General features: G+C 38.5%; 1 protein-coding gene across 1 annotated transcript in view; it reads left to right on the forward strand.

Annotated features, from left to right (window-relative positions):
* The window catches only part of LOC126412568 (eIF-2-alpha kinase activator GCN1), a 255,275-nt gene that overhangs the window by 95,333 nt on the left and 145,069 nt on the right, over positions 1–14,873 (forward strand). Inside the window, exons 10-11 of the mRNA XM_050082216.1 lie at positions 984–1,149; positions 1,242–1,649. Of these exons, the coding sequence (XP_049938173.1) occupies positions 984–1,149; positions 1,242–1,649 (574 nt within the window). The remainder of the gene's footprint in view (positions 1–983; positions 1,150–1,241; positions 1,650–14,873) is intronic.

The following is a 14,873-nucleotide window of genomic DNA, read 5'->3' on the forward strand; positions in this document are numbered from 1 at the left end:
GTTAAAAGGATGCAAGTATTATTTTATTCTGGTTGCCAAGAATGACCTCTGGCCATACTAACTCACAGGAACTATCTACTTCAGTTTTGTGACAAGATAAACTACTTCCTAACAGAAGTGGAAGGTAGGGCAGTTTCATCTTCTTAGCTTATCCTTTGTAATATCAACTGAGAAGTCTACCTGTCAGAAGCAGATCATCAGTGACTACTGTGAATCTTGAGCAAAACACAACAAAGAATCTCTCTACATTCTGAGTAATTAGTTTATAGTGTCTGAGAGACTGTAATTCAGTACTAATGTCAAGATCAGAATATCTGAATACAGGAAAAGGAAGCCACTGGTGTCTGTGATGATATTCCACCAGTTTTGTTAATTCTTCTTTGTGGTGTATTAGGGCAGCGGTTGTTACCGAGTGTTTGTTGACGCTTAAGATATCACAAGTTAATCACAAAAATATGCTGACTGATTCTAGTATAAACAGACTGGTGGTATAAAATTGCTTCTTGTCCTGTTGGGAAAGAAAAGATATAATTCGTTAGGGAATATCATTTTATATTGTATATTCTGTAGAATGTTGAACTGAACTTCAAACATTGTCTGTACAACACTGAATTCCATGAAACTCATCAGTAATGTAAAAAAAGAAAGTCTTGGAAAAAAATTCCAGACATGACAGCCCATTACTAAAACCTGCTACAGACACGTTTTTCATATTGGATGGCAGATATCTATATTTTCTGTTGTTTAACAAAAAACAATGATTATTACATCTTGGAGATATGTCATTGTAAGCTAAATATTGTGCAGTTATCTTTGTGGAGACCTGGAACCTTATTAAAAATTTTCTGTTCCAGAATCTGTCAGCATTCATGAATTGTTGACTATGTATGTAAGTTAAGGGTATTCATTGGAATGTTCTAAAAATGTTCACAGAATCCATACATACTGACTCTTTTTCCTAAAAGTATTATTTTTATTTGCAGATTCCTGTTGTGACAGAAGCTCTGAGTGCAACATGTATGCTTCTGAAAATGGCTTCAGCAGATGTTGCATTAGAGAAGAAATTAGGAAATTTATGGAATATAGTACTGGATATGGACAAACAGCTTTTTGTATCTGATAAATTCCTAACTATTGCTTCAGATGATGGTATATTTACTCTTTGTTTGCATAATTTCAAAAATAATTATGAAAAATTTAGTATAGAGAAACTAATTGGGCATGTTTTGTGTCTTTTTCAGCTTTGTGCCATGTTATGCAGTTATGTGAAAGACTGTTACTTGACCACCCTCATAAATTAAATGGCAAAGCAAATCCATTGCATAAAGCCATTATATTTTGTATGACTTCACCTGCATCCAAAGTGCGTCAGCATTGCCATGCTTCTGTGAAAAAACTTGTTTCTGTTTTGGGAGGAACACAGCTTGCTGTATCACTTTTGAGAGAATTTACCAAGTTCCTTGACTCACCACGAATTCAGAGGGAAGCAGTTAAAGAAATTGAGGGGAGTGATACATCTGGGATGGACATGTCTCCAAAAGTTTTAGTAAACTGTATAACTACATTCTGTGCCGGAGCAAATTTGGTACCAGAAGACGCACAGCTTTTAGCATTTGAATGTCTTATATGCTGTCATCATCGATCAGTGTGTAAGTAAAAGCTCGATTTATTCTAGTTTAAAGCCTTGAAAGTAAATGTTCATCTGTTTTGATGTTGGAGAATGCCGATAAATTCTTTAGCTCTGTGGAGGAATTAAGCAATGATTAGACAGAGGAAAAAGTTATTCTGCACACATCCTCCATATCTGAAAAAATGCCCTTGATATTCATTTTTTTGCGCTTGCGTACTGCACTTGTATAATGGCAATGATGGTTTTCAGGTGGTGTTGTTTTCAGTGTATACCTCAAAGAAAAGATTCCTTTTTTGATCTAACTCTGAAAGTTGATAATGGAACATGTGAACCCATTTGTATGCAGACTTGGATGGATTGCCTCTGCATTACTATGGCATAGGCCAGTTGGACTACTCATTTGACATGATTTACTAAATGCGTTGTAAATGAACATTTTAATCCCTATTCACATTTTAGAAAAATGGGTAAAAACATTACCATCTTGTAATGAGCTTGAAAACTAGATAATAACATTTAAATGAAACAAGAAAGATAGTTAATCAAGAATTAAAATCCCTAATAAACAAAATAAATAATTTTAAACTGACAATAATTACTATCTTGAGAATAAATTACAGCGGCTAGACCTATCATGAAGATAGTACCAGCAGACATAACTAGACAGGACAGGCAAAAACTCAAAATTGGACTGAATTGTGATTGCAGTTTTTTTCCTTATTTATTTGTTACTGTTAAATGTGACATATGCCCAGCAGGACTTGCAGTCTGCACTTCTCAGTTACTTGTATTAATTAAAATCCATAATATATTAAAACGCTAAGAAACATCGTAGAAATAGTACCAACAAAAGTTACTAGATTGCAGAGCCATATAAAGATTGAATGAAACCCAAGATTTCTCAAGATGTGAAGAAAACTGCTCGAGCAGTAGCACTATCTCTTTTGAAGAATTCAGAATTGCTGGAGGGGGAAGCACTGACACCAGCTTGGCTGAGAACTAGGGCAAATGTGGGAAGGAGAGTGGTGAGTGGGCAGCAAATTTTGTCCTGCTGCCAACCATGGTAATCTATACCATGTACATTGTCTTTATATGAATATCTACTAAATTTAAACTGCAGTTTGCCTGAATCCATTTGTAGTCAGAATTGAACTGATGTTAAAATTGGATAAATGTTCAACAACAGTATAAATTTATACAGGAGATGGTAAAAGTCCAGATAGGTTCCAGCAGCATACTTGTATGTTTTGTGGAGCAATATTGTCAGTGCACACTGAAGGGAATGAAAATGGATGAGAGAGAGCAGTGGACAGCCTCTCATTAATCCGGTGCACATCCAAAAACATGTGCATGATGAATTATCGTGTGCAATAATGCTTAGTTAATCAATGCTTTATCTGTTGTCTTTGAAATTGTAGCTTTTTTACAGTTCGGACTCATGTCTTCTAAAAGGAAACACTTTACACTAGACCTCAAGCAGAAACTTGAAATTTTAGATAAGTTAAACTGAGGTTCTTCGCAGAATGACATTGCTGCTGATTTCAATGTTGAATGAACAAGTATTTATGACATCAAAAAGAAAGATGATGTTATTCAACAATACTCAACACAAATGGATAGGGAGTTGGGAAAACGGAAGGATATGCGAAAGAGTGAGAATGAAGAACTGGACGTAGCTGTTTATGGATGGTTCAAACAACAACACAGTAAACAAATTCCAGTCAGTGTCCCAATTATAAATGAAAATGCAGCTGCAATTAACAAACAACTTGGCGATAGTAACTTGTTTGCAGTGAACGAAGGTTGGCTATCAAACTGGAAAAAACTACATGACATTCGGCAGCTGACAGTCACCGGGGAAAGTCGTTCAGCTAACGATAAGGACGCTGATGAGTTTGTAAGCAAGATACAGAAGATAATAGAGGAAGAAGATTTAACTGCTGCTGTCTTGTATAACTTTTATAATGATGATGAAACAGGAGTCTTTTACTAGATGCTTTCTTCAAATACATTAGCTGCCAACAACGAGAAGGAAGCTCATGGTTACAGGCAACAGAAACAGCACGTAACATTAATGGCGTGTTGTAATGCAAATGGGAGTCATAAACTTATGGTGATTGGAAAATCCCAACGTCCACGTTGTTTTCAACACACTGACATAAATACTCTACCAGTGCAGTATTGCACTCAGAAGAAAGTGCGGATGGACAGACATGAAATGTTTGTGCCAGCAGTGAGAAAAGAGCTAAAGAAGGGAAAGCTTCCACTGAAAGCTATCCTTATAATTGACAATACTCCCAGTCATCCTTCAGATGTTCCTCTAAAGTTGGATGGTATACACGCACTCCTTATCCCACCCAATGTGACAGCCCTAATCAGCCCATGCACCAGGGAATTTTGGAATCAATTGAACATCATTATCGACATTCACTTCTCGTCTCCTTGCTGAACAAAAGTGAAAACAACTCTAACGAGGCTATGCTGAAGGCATGGAAAGCAATTAACATATTTGAAGCTTTTTTTTTATTTTATTTTTATTTTTTTTTTATTTTTATTTTTTTTATCAAGCAGCCAAAGCATGGGATAAAGTGGAGAGCACTACCATGAAGAAGAGCTGGAGAAAATTGTGGCCATCCATTGATGCCGAATTGGATCCAATAGTGAGTGATAGCGATGAGCCAGTCAATTCGGAATTATCAATTACTTTGTACACTGACATGTTCTACAACCTTCCAGGAGGGGAAGAAATTGATGATGAAGATGGTACTAAGTGGCTAAATGAGGAAAACTGTGATACAGACTAAACTTTAACAGATGAAGAAATAATCAAAAGCATGCAAGAAAGTAATGATGAAAGTGATGAAAATGAGGACACAGGAGGAGAGAGCATGAAGATTTCTCACACTGCTGGTGCTGAAGCTGCCAAGGTCTTCCTAGAGTACATTATGCAACAACCAGATACATGCAGTACTGATGTAATGCTTGTAAAGCAGTTGCATGATAAAACACACCACCGTTGTGTATCATCATTGTGACAGTTAAAAATTAGGGAGTTTCATAGTGAGTGTTATGACTGTATAATTATGTACGGTATATTGTACACTCAAGGATTAAGTTTTCTTTGAAAATTAATGTATTTTTGGATTTAATAAAGTAAATCCTCTATGTTTTAAAATTGTATTCTTTGGTTTAATAAAGTACAGTACACTATAACCCCAATGTTTTCAAAATAAATAAAAAAATAAATTAATAAAGTAAATTTCAGACACACAATAATCAGGCACTTCCGCTAATCCAGCACCCATCTGTGCCAGGAATGGCCGGATTAGTGAAAGTCTAGTGTATTGTTACATTCTCACATCAGGATAGATAGAAAATCCTCTATGTACTTGGAAAAAACAGCTATTTTGTTAAGTCCCACCACAACCAGAACCACGAAAATCGGAAGAAAAAGCCAAATATTTGTAACAACCAAGGTTATAAAGTTAATAATTGCTTGTTTCAATTGCAGCAATATGAGCTGTGCTCTTAGGTCCCAACCTAAGTACATCCTTGTAATTTGTGATATATTTGGGGAAAATAGTCAAATATTCATGACAACAGCAAAGAGGAGGATGATTTAAATTTCAGTGCTAGAAATTCATTACCTCTTTTCTTGCCTGTCATTACAATGTTAACATTTTTAGGCAGATACTTTATGTTGGTGAAAGTATGTGTTTAAAGCTGGTGGTAGGCAAAAAAACGTTATCCAAAATCATACTGAATGCTTTTTCAGAAAATTATTGGGACAATTAGTTCAGGACCCTGCTCAAAGCCTAAATGATTGCTGAAACGTACTTGACCTCTTAGCAAAAAATAATCCTGAGCAAATAGGGGGCATCATTATGGATACAGGGACTATTGACCATGAGAACATAGCAAAACTAAGTACCGTAATGTCCAAATCTCCCAAAACTAAATGCAATGTATATCTATTCAAAAAAGCAGATAAAAATTTGCTCGATGCCCTTCTAGGAGGCAGTCTCGACTCCTTCCAGCCTGACTATGTAAGTGTAGACCAGACAGGGATTTAAATTGAAAGAAATAATATCAATGGCAATTGAGGGATATATACCAAATAAATTATATGATCGGATTCAAAAAATATCGTTCTTAAGAAGCACAGCTAGTTCTTTATTCTCATCAAATAGCGAGTGCTACCATTAGGGGATGTCAAGTCAATTCCATATTTATAGTTTCCCAGAAGGCTCTTGATACAATTCCTTGCAAACGATTTGTAATCAGATTGTGTGCCTATGGAATATTGTCTCAGTTGTGTGACTGGATTTGTGATTTCCTATCAGAAATGTCATAGCACATAGTAACTGAAGGAGAGTCATCAATTAAAACAGAAGTAATATTTAGCATTGCCCAAGAAAGTGTTATAGGCCCCCTGCTGTTCCTGGTCTGCATAAATAATTTTGGAGACAATCTGAGCAACCCTCATAGATTATTTGCGGATGATGCTGTCATTAATCATCTTGTAGAGTCTCAGGTGATCAAAACCAATTGCAAAATGATTTGGACTAGATATCTGTATGGTGCGAAAAGTGCCAATTGACTGTAAATAATGAAAAGTATGAAGTCATCCACATGACAATGAAAAGGAATCCACTGAATTTGTTACATGATAAATTTCACAAATCTAAAGACTGTGAATTCAAGTAGATACTTAGGTATTACAGTTATGAATAACTAAACTTGGAACAATCACATAGATCATTTTGTAGAGAATGTGAGCCAAAGAGTGCAATTTCTTGGCAGAACACCTAGAAAATCCAAGACATACTAAAGAGACTGCCTACACTATGATTGTCCATCCTCCCCTGTACTATTGTTGCATGGTGTGGGATCCACGTCAGATAGGATTGACGGATGACGTCAAAGTTCGAAGAAGGGCAGCTTCTTTTGTATTATCGCGAAATAGGGGAGAGAGTGCCATGGCTTAATACACAAATTGGGGTGGCAACCATTAAAACAAAGGCATTTTTGTTGTGGTGAGATGTTCATGTGAACTTTCAGTCATCAACTTTCTACTCCAAATGCAAAATTATTTCGTTGGCATCCACTTGCGTAGGGAGAAATGATCATCGCAATAAAATAAGAGAAATCAGAGTGCGCATGGTAAGCTTTAAGTGTGTGTTTTTCCCTGCACACTGTTAGAGAGTGGAATGGTAGGGGAATAGCTTGATGGTGATTTGATGAACCCTCTGCCAGGCACTTAATTGTGAATTGTGGAGTAATAATATATCAGTAAAACAGCTTTCAATTTTGATTAGCCAGAATGTGTTCATATTAAAAATTTCTCAAGGAGCATCTTGAAAAAGATCATCATCTTATGTTAAAAGTCATCTTCTGCTCTTGGGTAAATACAGTAATGCTTCAGTGCTTGATTCCCTACTCATTCAATTTGGTATCTTACCTCGTCCTCCACCTCCTGTACTAGAACTCATGCAACGTAACTTGGTGGGTGAGATCTGTATGCGCAGAAGCACAGACATGTCACATGATATGCCAACCAATAGCAGTCAGCTAGCCATAGCATGCGCTTGAGTTCAAATTTTTGTACTGTGCAGACTGAGTTTACAACTGGTTTTAGCATTGTGCATGACGTTTTGTTGAAAGTTATTTCATGGAAATCTGATCATTATGAGCAGCAAAAACAAATCTTGCCCAGAATTACACAAACAGACGAGAGAATAGTGTTTTGCGTGTATCAGGTCCTTAGATGGGAGCTGGAAACCGCATCCATGTATGATCACAAATTGTCTCCCGATTCTGCTAATAGCCAAGAACAAAGTGCTGAGATGTGCGGTATCAGGTTGAGAATTGTTCACTGCATCACGAGCCAAGCCAACACATCTGCTGAAGAGAACAGATGACCTATTTTTAAGTTGCCTGGTATGTGCTGAAATTTAAAAAGTTTGTGAGTAAACTCGATGATTTCAGCAAGAAAATATTTGACATGTATAGTAAAGGTGAATATCCTAAAGCAGGTAAACTTTGTTCATACATGAAAGAAGCTGACAGTTGCAATGGCAGAAAATCGGACATGCTCAGAATTTTAAGGAAAATGAGATTCAAATACAGAAAGACCAGTGATGGAAGAAAACTCCTGTTAGAGAGAAGTGACATTGTAGCCGCAAGAACTGTGTTTTTGATATCAATGCAGGAGTAAAAAACCATGTTTTTGTTACCTCGATGAAACATGCATGAATGAGAACCATTGAGACCTATGTGCTAGAAGGGAAGTGAGGATGTTGGAGGCCTGAAGGTTCCTGCAGGTAGATGCCTTATTGTGCTTCACACTGGTTCTGCAGAGACAGGCTTCATACTAGAAAGTAAATTAATATTTAAAATATCAAAGTCAAAGCATTCAGATGACGAATACTCTGAAATGACTTAACGTTATCTTCAAGCAGCGGTTTGCACAACAGCTACTCCTGTATCTGGGGAAGAATTCTGTTACTGTCATAGACAATGCAAGCGTGCAATCTGTACAAGTGGATAACATTCCTACTTCAAACACCAGGAAGGACTAAATTATTTCATGATTGTCATTTAATGGAATTCCTCACACTGCATCACAGGCAAGGGCAGAGTTACTCATGCTCTTAAGTGCGTACAAGCCTAAATACTGCACTTATGAAATAGATGTACTTGTAAGACAGAATGGTTACCGAGTAATCAAGTGACCACCATATCACTGCCACTACAATCCTATTGAGCTGGTATGGGTGCAAGTGATCGTCCATATCACAGATAGAAATAGCAACTTCCAGCTTTCTGACATTGAAAAACTAACAAATGAAGCAGTGAACAATGTAACTATCTCTGCATGGGCAAACTGCATCAAACATTCAGAAACACTGTAGGAAGAACTTTTTAAAAAGGAAATCAACAAATACTCGGGGATTGAATCCTTCATAATTAAACTTCATGACTGTGATGTGTTTGAATCAGATACCGAGGGTGAAGACGATGTTATGGGCTAAATGTGTCAGTACTGTGTATTACTGCATTTAAAAATATACCTACAACTTAAGCCTGTATTATGTAACTTGAGACTAGGTTTGCTTGGCTGATAAAAAGATTTTTATTCGTTATGGAGTTTTGGTGTGGACATTGTTTGAAGTTCTTCTTTGATCTTCAACAACTAGCCAGTTTTGTTATAACCTCTATTTAAAGTTTGACTCCTAGCCATAAAAATATGTGAAATTCATTTTGTATGTATACTAGACAGATTGCTGTCTTCAGCTTTTGAAACGGTAATTATTTGTTAATTCCACATGATATGTCAGTGATGGAATATTCTAATATCTTCTTCAACAATTTGTGTTGGACAGATTATTCTGCTTCTGATTTTCCTGAGGTTATCCCCAACAAACAGTTAGTGGAAACTTGTTTTATATTGTCTACGGAAATAACTATGTACAATAGAAAAGTATAGACAACAATTATAAATTATTTTTTTAAAATAATGATTTTTACTGTAGATAGACCTTTTTTATATTTTGTGAAATAAGATTCTTTCAGCTGCATGCCGAAAAAGTACCATACATGTAGATGGCTTAGACATTTGCTTAAATCGCTTAAAAAAATACAGGTATAAATTTCATATGTGCAGAAATTTACTCTGCAACTCCAATAAATAATTGTGACTTCAGTTTGCAAGTCGTCACAATGTGAACATAATATTCAGGTTAGGAAAGGAGAGAGAAATACTCATAAATGTGTCACAGTTTTTCCCAGTAATCACAAGTATTGCAAAACCTTTTATGAGCATTATCAAAATTCTTTGAGGATTATCCAGAGCCACTGCTGGTCCATGGTGTGTCACTAAATATGTTTTTCACAATGTTTCTCTTCTTCTTCCTTTCAGATTTTATTTTGCAAGACATCACAAGATGAATATACTTTCCAAATTTGAATGGGAAAGACAAATCAATGTGCCGCAGTTTTTCCCAGTTGCTCATCATATCTTCTTGCACCAATTTACAGAAATGACAGACAATGCAAATCTCTCTGTTATTGTTGTCACTGTTCCTGCTGTTACCATGTGTTGTTATTTACATTACACATTTTGTACGACCCCATATTTTGAAGGCACACAGTTTGATGATGTGTTCTTCTCCACAAAGGCACAAGTTACTGTGCTTGTTATCTTTCTTGTATGCAAATGTAATGTTAATCATCAGCTGCCAGTAGCCGACTGCCGAATGGAGTGCAGATATCGCACAGTCTGGCTGCTCCAACACTACTAACTGCCGGCTGTGCAAAGTCTCCAGCCACCCGCCAAGTTATGTGGTGTGCAGTATAGCTTTTTGGTATTGCACAGCTGCTCACTCACCCTGCAAAGTATTTCCACTCTGTTACCTCCAAACTAATCTCATTTCCTTTGTCACATAGTTTGGTCTAGCTTAATGGCTGGAATCTATTCGACCTCTCACTTGGTACTGCATAAAGTCATCCACTTTCCAATCAATTGAGACAGCACAGTGGTTAAGGCATTTGGGAGACCTGCTGTTCAAATCCCTTGCCCAGCTATCCAGATTTAGGCTTCCTTGGTTTTCATAAATAATTTAAGGCAAATGCTGACTTTGTTCCTTTGAAAAGGACATGGCCAATTTCTTTCACTGTCCTTACACAATCGGAGTACGTGTTACATCACCAATAATCTCATTAAACCCCAATCTTCATTCCATACTTCCACTCTTCACAAATACTCTACCTTTTACTTAGGTCTCCCACTCTTCCCCTGTGTGCACCTACTTGTTCCAAACCAAGATAATGTTTCCAAATACTTTCCAATCTTCTTCATATCCCCCCCCCCCCCCCCCCCCGCCCCCATTCCACATTCCACGCCATTGATCAAGAATGCTGCTTGCCTCAATCAGGTGCGAGTCACGGGAGCAACAGTATCTATGTGAGTTGTAAGACTGTTTGTTAGCTGCAGCAAAGAAATTTGAAAGCTGATATATTTTTCATACTTGCTATATACAGCATCTGACAAAAAGACCTCCCGTATTTCAAAATATAGTCACAATTGAACAAAGATACAGAAATGTCATTTTATATTAGTCTGTTCTAAAAATTACGTCCACTAAATGGCATCCTCCACTGTTGACACACTAACAAAGCATTTTCCAGAAGTTATCCATAGTTCTTTTAGTTATTTCCAGTGGAATGGCAGCCTTTTCCTGGGTGATTGCCTGCTAAAGTGCTGGCAGAGTTGTCAGGTGATGTTTGTAGTCTTGAACCTTTAAGTGCCCCCCCCCCCCCCCAGAAAAAAAAAACCACAAGGCGATAAATTGGGAGATGTAGGGGGCCAGCCAATGTATTGTTGTGAAAAGAAATGATTTTGAAGAAGCAACTGTCTCAGAATTTCTAGATAACGCTGAAAAGTGTAAGCTATGGCTCCATTTTGTTGGAACTGGACTTCTCACTCTTCATGGTCCCCAACAAACTGTTTTAACTTTGGTCAAATGAAGGTCTCTCTCATGTGACAGTAGTGATTTGATTAACCATTATTGTTACATCATCTCTTTGAAAAAAATACGCAGCCCACATCCCATATTCAGCAACGGCACAACAAACTGACACACAACAGCTGTGGCATGGCCATAAGTGAAGCTCCTGAGTTTTCTGCGGCCCAGTAGCAGAAAATTTGTTTATTTATATTACTTGACAAATGGAAGTGGGCTTCATCAGAAGAAATCAAAACAGCACCAGAGGGAATGTTGTGAAGAATTTCTTCACATACAGCTTTGCAAGTTTCAAAATCTCTCTCATTTAATTCTTGGGTAACTATCATTTTATTTGGGTGCATGCAAAGAGGTGTGTGAGGGATTCTTCTTACACTCCTGTCAGACAATCCCAAGGCTGCCACATTGATTGGCGTTGTTACAGTCCAAGATCAGACAATAGATTTTCTTATCAATGCAGAACCTAATGCTCTAAAGTTTGATACTAAAAGGCATTTAGTTTTTCTATCATGAACAGAATCATGTTAGCAAAGTTTGAACTGAATGTGACATGTGCACTGAGTAGTAATCACAGAACCACCATTACAAATATACACTGAGTTGATAAAAGTAATGAGATAGCGAAATGCACATAAACAGATGGTAGTAGTATCGCATATACAAGGTGTAAAATGACATTGCATTGACGGAGCTCATTTGTATTCAGGTGATTCATGTGGAAAGGTTTCTGACATGATTATGGGAGCATGACAGGAACTAGCAGATTTTGAACACAGAATGGTAGTTGGAGCTAGATGTATATGACATTTCAGTTCAGAAATTATTAGGGAATTCAGAATTCCAAGACCCACAGTGTCAAGAGTGTGAAAATTTCAGGCATTACCTCTCACCATGGACAATGCAGTGGCTGACAGCCTTCACATAATGACTGAAAGGCACAGTGTTTGTGTAGAGTTGTCTGTGCTAAGAGACGAGCAGCACTGCGTGAAATAACCACTACAGAAAGACAGTGCAATGAAATTTGGCATAAATGGGTTGTAGCAACAGCCAGACGATGCAAGTGCCATTACTAACAGCATGACGTTGCCAGCAGTGCCTCTGCTGGGCTTTTGACCATATCGATTAGATCCTAGATGACTGGAATACCAGGGACTAAGCTCTGGTGTGCTGGGTACAGGCTTGGTGGTCCTGGGATTCCTGAGTTGGGGACTGGTAAGTACTGCCAGTCCTCTGTCCCCGCAAGCTCTAGGGATGCGTCTGTGACAAATGTACAGCACAGCATTGGAACATTGTGTGTCAGAGGGCCAGGGTATCTTGACCACCCAGATAGCAAGAATGGTAGAAACCTCTATAAACAACCTCTGTGCTGCACACTGATAATATGCATGTGAAAAAGTCGTTAGCAGGCAACATCTGTAGAAACACCCTAATCTCAGTTGTATAAGACTTACCTAGGTACGTGGGGCTCCTCTAGGTGGACTTTTATTTCCCTAGCTACTCGTGAGACCGAGATGACACCCTCGAAATTCACTGCTCCTCCTTCTAGCATGAATAGTGGGCCACTGGTAGATACCAGCAACCAATCAAACAAGAGGGCTTGTGTTGCCTGACCTCCTATCTTGGGGATTACATAGTCTTACAGTTTCTGGTTATGGAACACATGCTGGTGGCCAGAATGTGCTTCTTATAGTTAAATGGAAAGAGGACAGCTTTGAGAAAGTTTCACTTTTCTATATACCAGGTGTACAACTTTGCTTCCGCCGGTTTTTTCCCATCATTTGAGACTTTAATGAAACAAATCAGTTTCACATGTATCATTCAAAGTATTTTCCTCAGCTGGTCACTACTTTCTCCCATTTTTCGGGCAGTGTACAAATCCTGCGTCGAAAAAAATTGTTCATATTTTGAAGTGATCCACGAATCAATCCAATTTGTGACTTCTTCATGAGATCGGAATGTTGGTCATCCAGGCCGTGTGCCATTGATCTAAACAGGTGACAGTCAGAGGGATCAATGTCTGGAGAATATGGTGGGTGGGGTAGGACTTCCCATTTTAATGTTTCCAAGTATGTTTTGACCTCTTTTGCTATGTGGGGCCGAGCATTGTCGTGCTGCAAAATCACTTAATCATGCCTCTCGCTGTATTGCGGCTGTTTGTCTTTCAATGCTCTGCTCAAACGCATTAATTGCATTCGATAGCGAGCACTTGTGATTGTTTCACTTGGTTGTAACACCTCATAGTACACGGTGCCGAGCTGGTCCCACCAAACACAGAGCATAATCTTGGAGCCGTGAATATTCGGTTTGGCCGTCGAAGTGGAAGCATGGCTGGGATATCCCCATGATTGTTTGCATTTAGGGTTATCGTAATGAACCCATTTTTCGTCCACGGATGTAATGCGATGCAGAAATCCCTTCCATTTTTGGCACTGAAGCAACTGTTCACAAATACACAAACGCTGTGAACATCTCTTGGTTTTAGCTCACCCGGGACCTAAGTTCCTTCTTTCTGAATCATGCCCATAGCCTTGAGATAATTTGAAATGGCTTCCTGTGTCACTCCCACTAATTGTGCCAATTCTTCTTGGGTTTGACACAAGTCTTCACTCAGCAATGTATCCAATTCTGCATCTTCAAAAACATTCTCTCTTCCACTATGCCTGTCTACGATGTTAAAATGACCATTCTTGAAGTGTTGGAACCACTCGCAACATGTTCTTTCACTAATAGCATCCTTATTGTATGTACTTGAGAGCATTCAATGAGACTCAGCCGCTGTTGACTTCATATTGAAACAAAACAGTAACATCTCCTGCAAATGATGAGACTTAGGCTCGTAAACTGACATTTTCAATCAAGAACAACTTCATGAGGCAGACACAAATCAACTAATGTTTGAATGATGCTATGTTGACCGAGGTCCAAGCTAACTGCCTGATGCCTGCAACCTGTTTCTTTCGACCGCTACTTGTCGCTGTCGCCACCTTTCGGCAAACTGCGGAAGCAAAGCTGTACACCTTGTATAAAAAGGTTTAGAGGTCATCATTGCAACTCTGAAATCTGTCAGATGCTTACAAAATGGGGCCCTTTTGGTAGAAATACCTGAGTGAAGAACATCCAAAAAGCTCAGTGCCTTGAGGAGTATGCAGTAGAAAGTGAAATGCACGGCACCTTGAACTACAGCTAAGGTGTTGTAACTTGCAGGGATCTGTGTGACATTCCCAGGAAGAATTGAAAGCTGAGTGGTCCCAGGAAGGCATTGTTGAGGTGCGAAACATAATGAAAATGGCAAATGGCGATCTAGTGAAATCAGACTTGTTTATACTGACTTTCAGCAGTACGAAACTTCCTGAGCACGTTAAGGCCTGTTTCCTTCACCTCAACATGCGACTTTATTTTACCAACCCTGTGGCCTGTTTTGCATATCAGCACTTTGGGCATACCACTGTATGTTGTAAGGGAGAAGCCACTTGGTAAGGCTGCCCAGAAGTAGTGTATAAACTGCTCTGGGGATCACCCTGTCAAGAGAAGGGACTGCTGTGTTTCCCTTGAAGAAGGGAAAATACAAGAGATCAAAACAACAAAGTGTATCTCATGTTGTGAGGCCAGGCAGCCCCCGAAGTTTGCTACCTCCTTTGCGCCTTTTCTTAAACAGCCAGTTCACAAGGCCGATGCTGCTACACAAACGGAGACTGCTGTTGTTAGCACTGGTACCTGTG

This window comes from Schistocerca serialis, chromosome 1 (genome assembly GCF_023864345.2).
Source record: "Schistocerca serialis cubense isolate TAMUIC-IGC-003099 chromosome 1, iqSchSeri2.2, whole genome shotgun sequence".
NCBI lineage: Eukaryota > Metazoa > Arthropoda > Insecta > Orthoptera > Acrididae > Schistocerca > Schistocerca serialis.